Below are 18,036 nucleotides of genomic sequence, written 5' to 3' on the forward strand. Positions count from 1 at the left end.
TCTCTTGGTTTTATGTTTCAGTTCTCTCCCACTACTGTGTTAAGGCTCCAGTTCAAAAAAAAGCTTCAAATGAAACAGCTCCCTTTGTTCAGTTGTTCAGCGGAGAACAATGCAAGAATTGTTTTGGTTTTCTCTAATTTGAATACTGGTTTGGCCATACCTTGTTCTAAAGTTACTAAGGGGATCACAGCACAAAGATTATATGGCTACTCTACCACAGGTAAACAAAGGAGGAGAAAGTTACTATGGAAGCTTAGAGGAAAAGAGCAAAAAGCTCCCATGCTAAACAGATCACAGTGGTGGAAAGGAACAGTAGGTGACAAAGTACGTTTTTACACCTGTAACTTTGGAGTTGTGTAGCTGCAACAAACCAGGCCACTACTACACCAGTCAATGTTTCTCAGTGCATGGAAGGTGTCTCCCAACAGCACACAAGGGGCTAACCACAAGAGATGCAACCACTGAGCTGCATATCATTTTAATAACCCACAGTAGGACAAAAGGAGATGGAGATGCAGCTGCTTTAGTTTTCCTTCAAGCAAGAGTCACCTGTCAAACAGTGAAGTATTCCTCTGAAGACCCTATTAGGGAAATGGCACATTTGGTTTAGTCTTCTCACCCAATTAAGACAGAGGAGATGACAGCAGTAGCATGTATGGTTAAGACATGAAATAACAATGATTGGCATGATTACGTTTGACATCCTTCAAGCAGATCGCAAAGTGACAGTTTTGGTATGTGCAACTTTGAGAAGAACAACTATTGAAAGGAAAAAAAGAAGAGGAAGTTAGTCAGAAAGGGTCTGAAAGGAAAAGATAAGGAAGTAAAAGCCATAAGAACAGCAGGGAGGTGGCCTTAATAATATTTTAATAGAGACCACATGCATATCGAAGGACAACAAAAGAAAAATGAGAAAGTAGAAAATGCTACAATGGTTAAACAACAAGGTATAAGGGCTCATTAAAGCTGAAAATTTATTCTTCCAAACATGGAAATCATGCCCAAGTGACATTAATAGAACTGAGCATAAACTGTAGCAGACTAGATGTAAAACAAAGATTAGGAGGGTGAAGAGGAAATTTAAAGAAAAACCCACTAAAAGCATAAAGACAAATACTGTAATAAAACATTATTTAAGCATATCAGACAGAGAAAGTTAACAGAACAAGGATTGGTATCTATGAAGTGCAGAAGACTATGTGGATTGATAGATTACATAGGCAAGTAATAGTGTCTTGTTAACAAGACTACACTACTATCTATGAAAGCAGTAAAGGTAAGCAAGGAGGTTTCAGAAACTCTACCTTGGAATTGACATTATTGGTACATTTTCAAGATGGAGTATGATGGAAGAAGGTAAGCCAGCTCAAGGGGAGAAAAGAAAAGCACTGCTCTGGAGACTTATAAAAAAACCTGAAACTAAACCAAACACAACACCACCTCCCCACCCCCCCTCTCCCCCCAAAAAAAAACCCCAAACCAAACCAACAAAATCCCAAATATTGAAAAAAGTACTAGAACACCTTGATACATTGAACAGTGATAGATATTTGTACATATTCATCACTTCCTTTATTTTACGAGTGAAGCAGCTGAAACATACAAAAGAAGGATTTGCTGAAGACTGTAAACATAAAGAACAGTAACTAAAATCTTAGAGGGGGCTAAGTTTGGAGACACAACAAAGGAAAATCAGAAACAGACTGCAGACATCTTAGTGGACAGTTAGAGTGTGCCTTACTGGCTGCAGCATGACTTACAAAGAGAAACACTACAGCATTACCAAATCAGTCACCTCAAGAATGGAAGCTATGGAACTGTAAAGAGCAATAAGTCTTAACCTTTTCCCTGGTATTTAGAAAGGATGGATAGATACACTGTAGAAATAGCTTCAAGATGTCCCCTGAAATCATGGGAGTTAGGAACATGCAGGGCCAGTTTAAACCAAAGCTGAGATTCTACATGTTATCACTGACAGGTCTCTAAATGGAGAGCAGTAAGAAAAGCACTGAACACCACAACCTAACACCAAGACAGTATTACAGAGACATCAAATAACAGAACCAACATTTAGGATAATTAGACAAGTTTTCAAAGGCATCTATGTGTTACAAATAAAAGTGATTTATGCATCAGTGAAACTTGGGCTCCACAGTTGCTTCTGAAAACATATTCACTGACTTTGTAACTGAAGTACCATATGCTATTAGTCATTTCTCAAGAGACCAAAAGCCCGAGAGACCAACCTGACAAAACTCACTTAGTGCACTGATTAGAATATAGAGACCAATTCCTACCACTAGTACAACATTTTCACTACCAGTTCTTCAGTGAACTGTGATAGCTTTTTCAAGAGGCAGGGTGAGCTCAGCTTAATAGTTTTGCATATGCATTTCTGTACCTACTTTTGTCTCTATATAATTCAAGCAACATATATCTGCTTCTAAGAAAACACAAGTTATCCCTGACTGATGGGTCTTTGATAATTTTACAAACAAAAATATAAGTGCACAGGACATAGAAATCACTTGCAACTACTAAAAAAGAAAAGCAATTACTAAACAAAACTTCAAATGTTCTGCAAGATAAAAGTACAATTAAGTATTGTGACATCAGTATTTTGAGAACTGTGGATATCTTTGCTTTAAGTTTAGCTTTCTACAGAAAAAGCCTGTATCATTATTATTATATCATCTAAAATAGATATCTAAACATACATCATTTCCTAGGTCACCAAAAACAACCTAAAAATATTCAGCATTAGCTAAGACATGCCATACATAGATAAGCAAAAATACAGCTGAAATGGCTACTGACGTACTGCCTGACTCTCTAAACAAGGAAGCTGGTAGAATCAGGGTGCCTCTTGTCTTCACTGAGAGTGAAGACTATCTGAAAGCTCCAGAGCAGTTCCTACAGAATCACAGCTACAAATTTCCAGGGAGAGGGAGAAGACCATCAGGGCATGTAATCACTCTTCCTGCCACAGAACCTCGAAGAGAAACACAGGAAACTTAAAAGGTAAAGATGAGGCCAAACCACCTTCAGATCTACCCAGCCTCTATACTAGCCCCAGGCAAATCAAACTGGCAGATTCATGGGAAGGGAATGGTGGGTCCCTCTAGCTACACAAGAAAATGAAACCCCAGAGTTTCCATATTCACACTCAATGCTCTGGGGAGTTCAGGAATCTTGTGAGGTTCCCACTCTGCCTTTCCCTGTCATGCTGGAAGGCTAATAAGCTACAAAAATCAGCACTTAGAAGGGAAAAAAAGCAAATAGTCTGCTTCAATGTTCCCATCCTGTGAAAGCTGAAACATGCTGGAATTGGACCAAGTTAGCCATGGTACTTGAGCATGTAGGGGCAAAGAGTTCAGATGTGGTCTATCACTGACAGTATTTATAAACTGCATTCTATTTAATGCAAAAAAGTTCCTCAGTCCCTTGCTAAAACATAACTTTAGAAAGTCCTCACTTATTTCGACAACCTGCCAATGATTGTTTAACAGATTTAAAAAAATTATTAATGCCTTGCTTTTCTTCTCAACTCATTCCTTACCAGAGTCTCAGGTCTGCAAGAATTCTGTGCTCTCTAAAATCATGAATACTGCTTCAGAAGTTTTTCCAGTGATTGTCCAACCTGCCTCTCAGTCCCATGGAAACTCTTTGCAAAGATGTTGCTTTTGTCTTGTCTGGAACAAATTCCTTCACAGATGGACCATCCAATGTCTAAGAATAACTCTTTAAACTATCAATAGAGACAAAGAGATTCAGTTGCACTGTTCCCGTGGGATTCCTTTGAGTTTGGACACATCTGTTAAGATGCATACATCAGAGCCTGAAAGAAGTTTTTGTTTGATTGTATCTTTGAGAACTCGTGAAAGTTTCTGCCAAAATGATCTTATCTCTTGGCACTTGCAAAACATATACAGTAATAGATGCTTTCTGAAAGGCTCCTGAAATAAGTGGCCTATGCAGACCAAACCAGTTTAAATACAACCAGGTCCTGATGACCTTCTTCCTCTCACCAAAATCTTTAGAAACTTTACCTGAGGCTGTTCAGCCTTTGAGCTACAACATTATTATGCACTTTATGCACTCTCTATCTATAAGCACGGAAATATGTGAAAAAATGCAAATAGCACAAATCTCATTGCTTTCCCTTGCTTTTTAAAATCCTTTCCAGAACCTGTGCTTGTCCTTGCACGAGAACCCTTCTTCTGGGTAAGGAGATAGATAGGTTAGCAACAGCTGAGTAGGCTACAGGTATAACTGCTGGAGTTCTAGCAGCTCACTCTATCACTTAATTCCAAGTTAATTCAAAGTGATGTTTTTTATCTGCCAAGCTCTCCAAGAAAATAGTTACCTCAGGAAGCACCTCCTTCTCTGACTTGTTTCTCCAATTGTATTGCATGAGTCAGCACTTCTGAAGACTAAAGGAGATAGGACTGGACACGGACACAGTGCTTCCTGTGTTCTGACTTTAGCTTCAAGAATTCATCTGTGCTGGAAATACAGTGTTCAAACCCAGAAAACTAGGACCCAGACCAACAATTTCAGGAATAATACAATTTCATTTGGAATAAGTAGCACCAGAGCAGCATATAGAACACACTATGCTATGGAAGGAAACCCTAAACTACTGTTGTGCATCATATATGGCTTTACCCAGGTTTGGTGTTTTGTTTTGGTTTTTTTTTTTTTTTTGCTAGGTCTTCATATAAGTAAGACTGGCATTCAGGCTACTGCTTTAGGTTTTCTTCACCTCTGCCTTTTATAGCTGGGGAGCAGATGGCTATCACAGAGTTTTTATTTGCTATGCTTGGAAAAAAATTTTGATCTGAATCATTCTAAAAGCACCCTGATATTTTAAAGTAGATTGGTTTCTGAACATTTCTCATAATAATAAATATGTGGTAGTGTTTTCTGCCAAGCACTAGTTACTGTGCATGCAAAATGGTCAGTGAAGATTTCAAACTGATTTGAATAGGTGATCCACAAAATCCAAGCCTTTTTTTTTTCCCCAGATACAAGAATGAGGCCATCTGTATATCTGTGCATTTTTCCAAGAATTAATATATCCTACCATGCTGACCCTTTCTGGGTGTTTCTGGTACTTTCAGAGAAAATTCCTCCAAAACTTCCTGTCTAACTCTAGTTTTAAAGTATTTTTGCATTATTTGCCATCTACTAGAAAACTCCCTAGCAGAATGAAGACTGTCCTTTTAAAATGAAGTCTCTGCCCAGCTGTGGGTGTACAGGCAGTAGGATGGTCTGGGCAAGGGAAGAGAAGCAATGTTGTGTTGTCTAAAGGTAGAGGGAAGGACAGAAAGTCTTGCTGGCCCAAAGAAGAGAAGCATCACCATGCATCCAAAAGCTGAGAGGAAGAAGGATGTGGCAATGTGGCTGTGAGAGGAGGGGAAGAGAGGACAAAGAAAGATTCTAGAGTGAGGGGAAGTAATTGTTGCAAAAGACAAGGCACATCAGAGGTATGGAGAAAGCATTTGTAACAACAGGGAAACCTGTTTTTCATGTTGGGAGTCACAAAAATCAATCTTTTGTGTCCATGAACAAATTCCAGCAATAAGGAGTGAGGCAATATTAAAAAAAGAATACCACAAAACATGGTAGAAAGCTACAGTAAATATGCAATAAATATTCATCATGCCTCATTTTAATTCATGTGGGTCCTTGCTGTTTTGCAAGGACATGCCAAACACTAATTATATGCATACCACCCCTAACAAATACAACCTGATAAAGGTCATAACCTGTCATAAATAATTGTGAGATCTTCTACTGGTTTCAGAGTACATGGAATCAGCTAACAGAAATCAATACCACAAGAAGTCTTACCATTTCCTGAATTTTTGCAGGACTCTAGCTATATTTTGGGAACTAAATTTCAACAATTCGCAAGACAGGATAATGTTAATGCTGAAATTGCTATTAAACCCATTTTCTGAAAAAAAGTCCCCACACTTTCAGTGTGAAAAGAGCATCTAACCTGGGCTGGCAGTTTATTCCTATTTATATAGTAATACAATTGTTTAGGTTGGAAAAGGCCTTTGACATCATCTGGAAGGTGACTTTGGGACATTAAGAACTTAGGGGTCTAAAAGACACTGCACAGAACAGGTAAAGCATAAAGAGCTGCAGGCTCCACCTTCCCCTGCTGCTCTCTGCCAATGTTCCTCACCCTGAACTTGGCCACCTCAGAAAGCAAAAGTAGGAGCTCATTCTCCAAGTTCCCTACAATCCCTGCTGGCCTCTGTCCTAAAGTTGCTTTCATGGGTTTCCATTTGTACTGTCAAAAAAAATCAGTGTGAGGTTTTAAATCCCATTTACTAATGAACTCTTTCATCTTTGTGAATGGGATAAAGAGATTCTTTGTTTGAAAATAAGGATTATTTTTTCTTGTTGTTCTGCTCATTTTTTTTCATCTTTTCACAAGCTTATTGTTTTCAAAAAACATTACAAGACAAAACTGCACCCCAGTTTTAACAAAGAGCCTGACATCTCCAATTTGAAGAGAATTCTTGTATGTACTAAATTGCATGCTCCCTGCTGTTCAATTGCTTCACACCTCTTTCTTCTCCCCAAATCACCAGGTGAGATTTAGGAAAGTCTCCCCAATGTTTACCAGCTCTATTAAAATCAAGATCTCTAGCAGAAGCTCATAATGAATAAAGTCAGAAGCCAACAGGAATGAATTGCAGCTAAAGTGATTTTGATAGTGATGATCCCTATAACCTGACTACTTCCAAGCTTGGCCCTGAGGCAGGATTTTTAATTTAAAAAAGATACACATACTTTTAAATCTGATTTTTTTATTGTCATGCCCTGATTTTTTTTACAGGCTTTTGCGAAGTCTGATTGGCTTCTGAGCTGTTGAGACCTGGTGTCCTCATCCTTCTCCTTTCCCCCCTACCTTGTAAATTTTACAACAACCGAAACTACTGCAGAAGAGGAAAACCATATATTCTAAAACTAGTGAGTGATGAGATTCACATTACCCTGCCCATTCTTGCCCAAGAGACTTCCAGGCAAGGACCTGAAATTACAATGTTTTGAAGAGCTGACAAGGTAAGATGACTTTCCAAAATCCAGTTTTAATAATTCTCTCCCTTATTTTTGTATTTTTTGGCAAAACGGAGAACAACATTTTCTAAAGGGCAATTAACCCATGCTGAGTAATCTGAAAGTGAATGCCCACAAAACAACAGCCTTAAAGCTGGTACCACCACACAGGTCTGCAGATTCTCCCAGACTGATCCTCTCCACAAAATACTTCCCTTTCTTCATGGAAACTTTACAGTCCTGGGCAGCAGAGCCAGCCACTTGCTTTCAGCACAGGCTGAAACCCTCCAGTCAGGAGATATAGCTGGTAATGAGAAGCATGTGACTACCTGGAGAAGAGCAACAGTTCTAGTTGGACAGGGACATGCTTGAGGGGTCTTCACTTTTTAATTTGTAATAAGCAACAACCTGACCTAACAGCATGCTCTCAGCTTTCTCTGGCTGACTGCATTATCACAACCACAATACAAAAATGTTCTGCTTTAGATGCAATTCTCAAAGAAGGGAAAAGGTAAGTACTGAGAAGGTTCTGCTTATGACATTATGGGAAGAGCATCCAAAGGGAAAACCTGCTGCACAGTAAGGGAGGTGTTTTCAAGAACCCCAGCAGCATGTTGGTGTACTCACAATCAGATGACCCTGTGTGTGCGTGCAGGTTTGTTGGTGAATGTGGAGAGTGGATGAGGGCCGGGCTCAGAGAAGGAACAGCTTCAAGGTTCAGGCAGGGAAGGCCCGGCTTGGCGCTGCATGCACCCGTCTGAGTAATCTCATTCTCCTCAGACGCCTTCTGGTTTTCAGCTGTCTTGGGTTTCTTCCTGAAAATAAACAAAGAGACCTTTGAAGGGACTGACTGCATATTTGGGAAAAGGCATTTTTAGAATCTGTTAAAGATAACTTTCTTCCCCCACCACCACCCTCCTTTTGCCTCTCTTTTCCCTTACAGGGAAGGAGGCAGAGAAGACTTTCCTCCATACTTCTTGTTTGGAAACAAGCTGCTCCTTGTTTTGACTCTGATGCAATGGCCCTGAGACTGCGTTACAGCAAATAGGCCAAGCACGAAGCTCCTTATTCTGCCCCTACTGACGACATATAAAATGAAATTTGTCCCAGTAGTTTAGACAGAGCGCCGTTTGACAAATATTAACCAAGGCTGTAGCATTCTGAATAGAGAGAGTTATACGGAAATATAATAGAATTGTCTGAAAAGCAAACAAATATGCAAGTTTCCAGTTCAAAACGAATCAGTGCAGAGACTTGCTTGGTAGGGAAAAGCACTGATGCAATTTTGAGATGCAGAGGTAATCTAAGTAAAGCATTAAGACTTGGAACCTGAAGCAAGTGTCTATGAGCACTGTGCACACGAGCTCTCAACACCTTCCTCCATCCAGGACCTCCATGGAATTAAGCCTCAGTGGAACATCAAGCAGGCAGTCAGTCACCGCCTTAGTTTCACGGCTGTAGAAGGCGAGGCACCGTGCTTAGCGGCAGGTTTTAAATCCCACAGCGAGCACTCCGAACAGGACAGCGGGCACCCGTCTCAGTGTCCCCGCTCCGCCACACAGGTGCGGGTGCCCTCTCCGTGCTCCCCGAGCCAGGGAGCTGCTCCAGCGGGGACGCAGCCCCGGAGGAACAGCGCTGCCCGGCCCAGGATGCGGCCCGCGGCACCGTCTAACAGCGGCCGCTGCCGCCACAGGCCGGGGGCAGAACGAGGCCGCTCTCGCAGGCGAGCAGCAGGGGCCAGGCAGGCTGGAGCCGCCCCGCTGGAGCCCGTTATCCCCTGCCAACCCCCGAGCAGTGTCGAGGCACCCGGGAGCACGGCCGGCCTCCCGCCTGCCCGCAGAGCCCTTTCCACAGGCCGGGACTCTCCTCATGGAGGGACAGGACGGGAGCCCCTTCTCCTCGCGCGTCTTTGCCCTCCCGCGTCCCACCCGGGACGGGGATTGAGGGCAGCACCGGCCTCTCCATTTTTAACGGGATCCTACAGCGTGGAGAGCGCCGTTCCCGCGGGGGGCGAGGAGGGGCAGAGCGGGCCAGCCGCTTACATAAAGGCCTTATATAAGGGCGGCACGCCCGGCCGGGGGCAGGGCCCGACCCGCCGCCACTGCCTGCGGCCGCCGCCGGGAGGCAGCACCCGCACGGCCGGGCCCGGCCCGGCCCGGCCCGAGGAGCAGAGCGGGGAAGAAAAACTGCGATTAGAATAAAAGGATAAGTTAAACGGGCCAGAAAGATAGACAACAAGTCTTTCCCCACGCTTCGTCCCGCAAGGCCCCTCCCAGGAGGTGGTGGGCGCGGCAGGGATGCCCTGGCCCGGCCGAGGGGCAGCCGGCCGGGGCTGCGGGGTGCGGCTGGGGAGCTGAGCTCTGCAGGTGAACCACGGCCAGCGAGGGCTCAAACTCACACCCCGCAGCTTCTGGCAGCCCTGCTGCGTCTTGGATTACCGGGACTACAGTCTCCACGCCACGGGATGGGCAGATGGTACTGCTGCTGTAAACCAGAGCTTGTACGTGGGCCCATATATTTTAAAGTACATTGACTGCCCATGTTTTGTTTGTAACAGTCTGCATGGATTTGTGGCATGATCCAAACAAACTCCGGTACACCTTCACACATCTCATTTCCCGATCCTAGGATATTCCCATGTGCAGCCTGCGTGCACTGGGGACTGCAGGAAATCTGTGCATAAACCGGTGGGGTTTTACAGCACTGCTACCCAAACAGCTTTTAGATAGCACACCTTTTTGGCCAGGGAGTTAAGGCTGTGCATAGGCTTGGGCTCTGGATGCACAGGGTAATAAAGCTCCTTATACCTGGAAGTTGAGTTTTCAGCTCAGAGTTAGTCCAAGTTACATGCTTGGAATACAGCCTCTGACTTAAGGTCTATCCACACACAAAGCTGCTCACCCTGGGCAGGAGACTGCTGTTATTTGCAGAGTCGGGGCTTAGTCTGAGTAAACAAGACTTGTCAGTCAACTAGCACAGCCATAGTTCTGTTGTTAAACCAAGCACTGACTGATGTTTCATCGTGTATCTGATCCTGCCTGTGCCTCCCAGGCCTTCAAAACTCATTAGAGGGACAGGTTAAAAAATATTATAGCAACAGGTAGTGACTCCAAGGAGACTGTGCAAAACATCCCCAGCTTCTTCCTATCCAAACACATATATATTCTACTTCTTCCCTAAGGCTGACACTGTGTAATAAGATGCTCTTGTGTCATCACTTTTCCACACTGTAGTCCTCCAGCTCGGTGACTTTTGCTCACTTGGATGATAAGAATATAGCAGTGGTGCTAACTGGCACTGGAGATGACACGACTCCACAGCAGTTCATTTCTCTCCCTGTTCAGACATGGGCTGCATGTCACTACCACCTGAAAGGAATGCAGGCTTCCACAGGAGGGAAACTGAGGAATCAGCAAAGTCAGCTAAGGATCTAAAGAAAGCTTTTCCGAAAAGAAAAATCCTGGGAACACTGTGATCAAAACTACCTGTGAAGAAACTCAAACAAAGTTCTCCAGTCTGCAATGTCCAGGTACTGTTGCCAACAAAGCCACAGCAATCCTGATGTTATTTTAAGTGCATTGCTATTCTTTTGTTCTAGGTTATCACTCCTACAGAAAGCTCCTATTGCCATGATCTTCACCTATATATTCTAATTAAATATTCTTACATTCTCTTACATAGTCTACTTCTTCTGCTATCTTATTGCTATAAGTCATCACAGGGAGAGTTGTTAAGTACTCAATCAGGTTGTGGCATCTCCATCCTTGGAGATTTTCCAAACTTAATTGAACAAGGCCCTGAATAACCTAATCCAGCTTGGAAGTCAGCTCTGCTCTGAGCAGGGAATTGGACTACAGACCTCCAGAGAACCCTTCCAACCTAATTTTTTTTCTGATTGCACACTACTTCTATGAACATTTCTATCAGCAAGCTCTCTAATATCTCTCCATGTTCCAGAAGGTAAAAATGGTACCCTAACTTTGGAAAACTGTGAATTGTTACAACCATGTCAAAAACCCTGTAAGAACAAAGGTAGGAACAAGAATTAAACAAGTAATAAATATTGTTTGTGGAACCTTCACAAATTGCAGCTATTTATGTCCCATCTCTGGACTTCATTGATTGGCAATCCTATGTATTATTTCAGTAGTAAGGGTCAGTCGACCTTGCTGCTTTAGTTCTTATGACTATGTTCTTCTCTATGTGCTAATCTTGGGAAAGAGCTGTCTGTTATTTACTTGTTAGTAAGGGCAATAATTGCCATGTTTGGAATGTAAAAGACTTGGGAATGTGCTCTTGGAGCAAGGGGCTCTGTTCTGATCTCTGGTTATCTCCTTCTCCACACATACCTTAGGTGCATTACAAATCCTTTCCAATACTGAACTCCTTCTTAACATTGTCAGAGGGCTATCATCGTCCTTGCTCCTTGTGAAGAATGGTAGAACAGCAATACAGCAAAGAGATGACCATTTTGTACATGAACTTGATGCATGGAATCCCAGAAGTTGGGAATAGAAGAGATACTGACTTTGAAGTCTAGAAGGTCCCTGCAGAATTTATATTTGCTACTGATTTACAAGGGATTTATCCAGTTTATTTCTAAACATCCTACCTACTCTATCACTTCCATTTTCTATCCTATATAAAGTCCATGTAATTTCCTTTTGTTGGTATTCACTTTCAGCATTCCCTTATATTTATTATGTTATTTTTCATTATGTTAATTTACACCACTTAAAATATATTATCTTCTTTCTTCATTGTATGCTCTCCAATACCTAACAGTAGGCTATCTGCTTCCACTGTCATCCCTGAATTAAACAGTGTGTATCAGTACTTGTCAGCTCATGTATAAAGCAAAATGTACAATCAGTGCCATCATTTTATTTCTATTTTCTGTCAGCATCCTCATTGCACTGAGGCGTTTGCTCCTTTCTATATACCTTAACACTGCACTATCATACAAGATCTCAAATGGTGGGCAACTCACAATGATGCAGCAGCTGCAATGATCTGGGCACTGGCTGTAAACTAGAATTGGCTCATTTTTGTTTCATTTGAAGGCAGAATGGGTAATATTTTGGATGTCCTAACCTCAAAGCTATCTAGAAACTAATTACTACCTCTGAGCTTTGGAATGCCTTTAAAACCCCTGTCACACTTCCCCTTTCTTGCTGTCACTCTTGCATACAACTTTTTCTCCCTCAACCCTCCACTTGCTCCCCACAGTTGATTTCTTTGCATGTACTTCCCTTGCAACCATTACTTGAGTTTGGAATGAATTTCCCCTGGATGAGTTAACACGTTCTCACAGTGGGGCCAGCAAACCAGGTCCCTGTCAAAAATAGACAGTGTATGGTTGTACTTCTCACACAGCAGCTATAACTAATGCTTGAACCTTCCCTTACAAGGGGAAGGTTCAAGCATTAGTTATAGCTCTCTGTCCTGAAGAGACATCAGGTTAGCACTGAACAAATTAGCTCAGGTATAGGAACCAGTGTAGCTGTGCAGAGCCCACAGTAGCATCCTGGCTCTCAGGGGAACCTATGATAATGTGACTGCATGAGAATAATACTACATAATGAACAATAATGAGGCAGTTTTCTGAATACAGGGAGGGCTGGGTCACCAACCAGACCTTTGTTCGTTGCATATTAAACAGCACAGAGGGAACATGCCACAGGGTTGCTGATGTTGTTTAACTGCTGCTGCTGGCTGAGTCTGCCCACCTGTGTTCCAGGCATTATTTTGTCTCCTCACAGCTATAGCATCACCTTTATAGAAAGTGCCCTCAGGTCAGAGATGCCTGTAGTGTCCAAGCACTGCACTTAACTCACTGGTGCACAGTTAGTTTGTAACCTTAGTAATTCACAGAGGCTGTATATAATTGAAAACAAAAAACCAAAACCCCAAAACCTCCAGCTATTCAGATCCTAAAAATAAGAGTGTGAAAATAGTTCACGTCTGATTTTACACAGTATTTTTCCTGAGTGTTCTGCTGCACATTCTTCCTCTGCCTGTGTGCGACTAACACAGCTCCTGATATCAGTGCTTATCACTGCCAGTGTTGTGTCTCTTCCAGACATGACATTGACAATACATATTTAGAAACTGACAAAGTAAAGAGAGAGAGATGAGTACAATCACTGAATATAAAAAAATCAGCCTGAAATAACAACAAAACCCAGCTGAAATCTGCCCAGAGACCTCACCCCAAAATTCAGGACACACTGAATGCCAAAGCTGAGGCTGAAGCTTCCCAAGACAAGCTCACGTTAAACCACCTGAGCCATCACAGTTTTCCTGCCAGAAGTGTTGCTTCAGTAGTTAAAAGTCCTGCGCAGTCTGACTGGCTGAATATTCACACAGCTTTTCTGATGATTTTGCAGCCACACTGATCTTCATGCTGTTGTAGCTACATGACTGGCAGTTTGTTTAAAATCTCTGATTGCAAGTTTGTGTCATACAATGGAAAACACAAACTCCTGAAAACATTGCCATAAAATGTAATATGAAAGAGAAATCCCAATGGAACACTGCTAAGCAAGAATGGGAGGCACGGAGAACTGACAAGAGAGACCCAATGTTCTAGTGCAATAAAAGCCTGGAAAATTTAATCAACACAGAAAAGTAAAATAAACTCCAAAATCCCTTACAGGAGACTGATTAACATAATTAAATTAAACTCAGAGATTAAGTTAAAGTAAGATTGAAATTTGCTGTGCTCTTTTCAAGCCTGAAGTAGGGTTTATATGACCCAAAATTTGTCCATTTATTCCATCTAAACCACAATTCTCATGAGAGTTGGCTCCTGACAACAGAGCTTGCCTGACTTGTAACATCAGAGCATCTCAGCTGTGCTAACACTGTGACAATACTGACAATTACTGAGAATTGATCAAAATAATTCAAAACAATTATATTTATGGGGGGAAAGTACAAATACCCTACAAATGGTCATTTCAGAGCACAATAAAACCACAATGCAATGTCAGAATTCTCTCAGGCAACATTACCTATGTAATCCAGCCAAATCTACCAAAGCATAATGGCCTTAAGTCACAAATGTCTCAAGACCCAGAAAGAACAGTGTAAACCTTAAAGAAGTTGTAGTAGATTCCATCTGTATTGCCTGAAACACCAACAAGAGGAAAGGTGTCTCATTAAAAAGTGATAAGAATAAAAAAGAAGATAAACACTGCAAAGACAAACATGGATGAGCCAACTAGAACAGCACAAACTAGAGCAATAAGTAGGGAGAACCTGCCAAAGTAAAAGATACAAGCAGATCAAACCAGCCATTGCTGAACTATGCTGTGAGGCTATGACTTAAATATTTAACAGGTTTTTACTGACATACTTTTTGCCCACATATTTCCTTGCAAATTTCAAAAGCAAAACTTAGTTTACCCTCATCAGTAAGGCTCACAGGTGCTGCAGTTTGTTTTTGTTTTTGTAAGATGTCTTTTTTTTTTTTGCTGAACAAGAAGTCTTTTATAAGAGATAAAATATACTTACAGTGGTTTCCAAATGGTATCACTCTTCAGGTAAATTACTCCAAGCCTTGGACCTAGTGCAGACGTTCATTGGGGCAGGGAACAGAGAGAGGCTGTGTCTGTACCAGGAAGAATCAAAAGGAAAGGTCAGGGGGAAATAATAATTATTTACTGAGAGCAAGAAAACTTGCTACAACTCTAACTGGCATTCTGTGCTGTGAGTACAGCTGGCTGCAGCCTGGTAGTGCTGAATTCCTGCTTCAACCCCTCCACCCAGGCTGCAAACGACCACAGAGTCAGTCCCCAGTTACCCCAGTCTGCCCATGCGACCTAATCTGGTGAGGCAAGGAGGAGAGGGAGCATTAGCCACCAAAGTGCCATCAGCAGGATTGCTTCTGAGAAGTCACTCACTGCAATGGCATGAGCACGGAGCGCTGATGGAGAGCTAGCACAAACTTGGCACTCAAGTGCATCTCATCAGAACAACAAGGCCAGTCCTGTTCCGAGCAGCAACAAACACTTCCTCAGGACTGAAAGGCACGAAAGGGAAGGAAAAAATCCTCCTTCTTTTGCAGTCTTTACATCACAAAAAGCATGGCTCTTATCAAAGCAGCAACTCCAGTTTTCCCTCATCAGCCACCTGGTCTACTGCAGCGACACCAGGGAAGTAACTTATTGCCAGCCTTGCTGCAAAGGTTTAGTTCAGCAGCAGTTTTATCTCTGAAATCTTCTGAGCTAAAGAGACAGCTGGAACCAATGGACTGAGATGGAAAGGATCCACAGAAAAACCTCATCTCTAATATTTATTAAATGGTGATTTCACCATCCAGATCTATGTTTTTTGAGAATATTTACATTTTGGGGGGACTTGAATCCTTCTCTAGACTAAGAGAACTCCTCCTTTGCTAGCTTCTTATTATCCTTTGGTGGCTCACTGTGGGTATGTTGGGAGTATGTCTGAAGTTGACATCCAGGGTCAGAATTAAACCCTGCTCACTTCTCTATGCAAAGAATTCTTGAGACACCAGCATATTCAGTCCTGTCCACAGCAAGGCCCCTGGTGCCAGTTCCATGAAAAAATGATCTTGCCTACTGTGAGCAGACCAATAAAGCAAATATTTGTTTTATGAAAGAAATCAAGAAGACGAATGAAAAATGGTAAGAGATGTAATTGTTATTTCACAGGTAGCTAATGTGCAAGTTGGAATTTATGGCTGAAAATGCAACACAAAAAAACCTCATGCTCGTGCAGCAGGAACACTCCAGTGAGTACCAACAGACACAATGAAGGATTTAGATGACACTGTAATAATGTACTTCACAAAATATGCATTCAGTTTTATGTTCAATTCGCACATTTTGTAATGATGATGTTTCTTAGTGACTGGGACACATACGAAATTCTGATTTCAACAGGCTACATGAAACCTGGCAGCTACATTTCACAGTGGGTCGAGTAAACGTTGTCTTTGATTCCAGTTTTTTTAGATTCTCCCCTCTTGGAGTCTGCTTTGAATTGCAAATTAAGTAAATTCAAACATACACAAAAAATCTACAATTTAGCCTGAACCTCTGAGTTTCACCAGAGCTTGGGAGAGGAACCACATGCATCAGGTTAGTTTGAAAGAATTACATATAATAGTGACACTTTTGACCAGAACCAAGGATTGAATTTCAAAAGTGCAGTAACACCCAAGGATTCTGTAGATTTAAGTCCTTGCTAATATTCAGCATGGCTTACTTTCAAGCTCTGCTTCCCACCTCCATATACGGCCCACCAGTTCTGTTAATGCTGACCTTGCTTCTTATATCCACTTTGCACACATCAGCCTGTCTTTTATCAGGCTATTGCTCCCCTTTTTAAGGCATAAATCAATCCCATGTGCCTTAAAGACTGCCTAGTACTTCAGATAACGTGCATTTTTAACTTGTACTAGAAGCAGAAAAATCACAGGATCAGGTCTTTAGTCTTTACTTCAGCAGAACTCCTAATTTCACACAAGAGAAGCCTAAGAACTGCATGTACTAATCCTGCATATTTTGTCACCTCTCTTTTTGTGTCATTATTGCTCTTCCAGTCTCTGGGATCCCAATCCAAGTGGCTCTCTCTTGTAGCACTGCCTAGCACTCAATCTGGCTTCACATCAAGGGTCAGGCAGACAAGTTGTTAGAGATGGGCTGTTGGAAGTCTTCTACAAAATCTGGGCTCAAAAATCTCTGTGAAAGGCAATACTTAAAATATCTTCATTTTTCTCCATGTTTTTTGCTATGGCCTGGGAAGATATCTCTCTTTCCTCCAGTGTGATGAGCATAAAGCACTGAGATCCTCAGCAGTTGTTAGGCATTTTTAAAGTACATAAAATCAACAAAGCTGATGGTACTTCTTAAGACACTGGGATTACAACAGAGAATGAAATACCCCAAATTTTTGTAAAAGACTTAATTAAACTTTGGAAAAATTAGAGGAAAAGGATCTTTGACCATAAGAAGATTTGGCAAAAAGAGAGACAAGCAGGACAACAAAGGAATGGGATGTGTGACATTGAATTAAGTAACTTCTCCCCTGTCTACCTGGGCTCTTCTATCCAGAAAAGGAAAGCATTGTATTTCTGTTCCATGGGGTACTGTGTGCTTAATTAAGATTTTGGAGGATAAATTTTCTGCATGAGTGCATTCCAGAAATGCAGACTTTATTACTTAAATATTCCCACTAATGATAGTAACTTGGGCATTTTATATATGCTCACTTTTATTCCACCTTGCTCTTTCCAAGTTTTATCTGGTAATTTAGAGGGCGTGAGGAACATTAATTGTATCAGTGTTTTTATTAAGGAAAGTCCATTTTATGAGAGTGGTGATGTACTACAGATTGTGATTTAAGATGTACACTTTAGGTCAGTTTTATACTGACTTCAGTGCAATTGCAGTGGGCACAAAGACAGGAGAAAATGTGGTGCTTTCCATAATAATGCTGATGATTAATAGGCTCCTGGACCATAACTCTATATTCTGAGGCACTGATCCTCCTTCTCCCTCCTGAAATTTGTGTCTTGACCCTTTCATCTCTTGTTAGCTACCTTTCCAGGGCTGTTCATTAATCAGCACCATTGATCTGATGTGGTCTGTCATATTGTATTACCTAAAACACACAGAAGCAAGCACTGGCCTGACTCTGCTCTTTACACAACACATCATCATATTTCCTTTACAGATGACTTAAATATTATAAACATCAACTTACTGCTGTTGCGTGGTCCTGAAACTGGCTTTTTCTAGATTAGTTCCCTGCAGGATATTTCTGTCTCTCCCCCTGGATGTACTTCTGTCTGCTTAGAGACACCATCAAACACATTCAGTATTCCCTGCTTCTAAGGGGCACTCCCATGTCTGACCAGCAAGGAACAATCAGCAAAATAGCTCCTTCTCTTTGCTTGAGACCTCATACCACAATCTTTTGTTA

General features: G+C 41.8%; 1 protein-coding gene across 20 annotated transcripts in view; it reads right to left on the minus strand.

Moving 5' to 3' along the window:
* The window catches only part of ZBTB20 (zinc finger and BTB domain containing 20), a 477,873-nt gene that overhangs the window by 23,565 nt on the left and 436,272 nt on the right, over positions 1-18,036 (minus strand). For all 20 annotated transcript variants that reach the window (XM_056496777.1, XM_056496890.1, XM_056496857.1 and 17 more), the window contains one exon: positions 7,708-7,895. In XM_056496777.1, the coding sequence (XP_056352752.1) occupies positions 7,708-7,895 (188 nt within the window). The remainder of the gene's footprint in view (positions 1-7,707; positions 7,896-18,036) is intronic.

The sequence above is a fragment of the Oenanthe melanoleuca genome, chromosome 1 (genome assembly GCF_029582105.1).
Source record: "Oenanthe melanoleuca isolate GR-GAL-2019-014 chromosome 1, OMel1.0, whole genome shotgun sequence".
In the NCBI taxonomy this organism is placed as follows: domain Eukaryota; kingdom Metazoa; phylum Chordata; class Aves; order Passeriformes; family Muscicapidae; genus Oenanthe; species Oenanthe melanoleuca.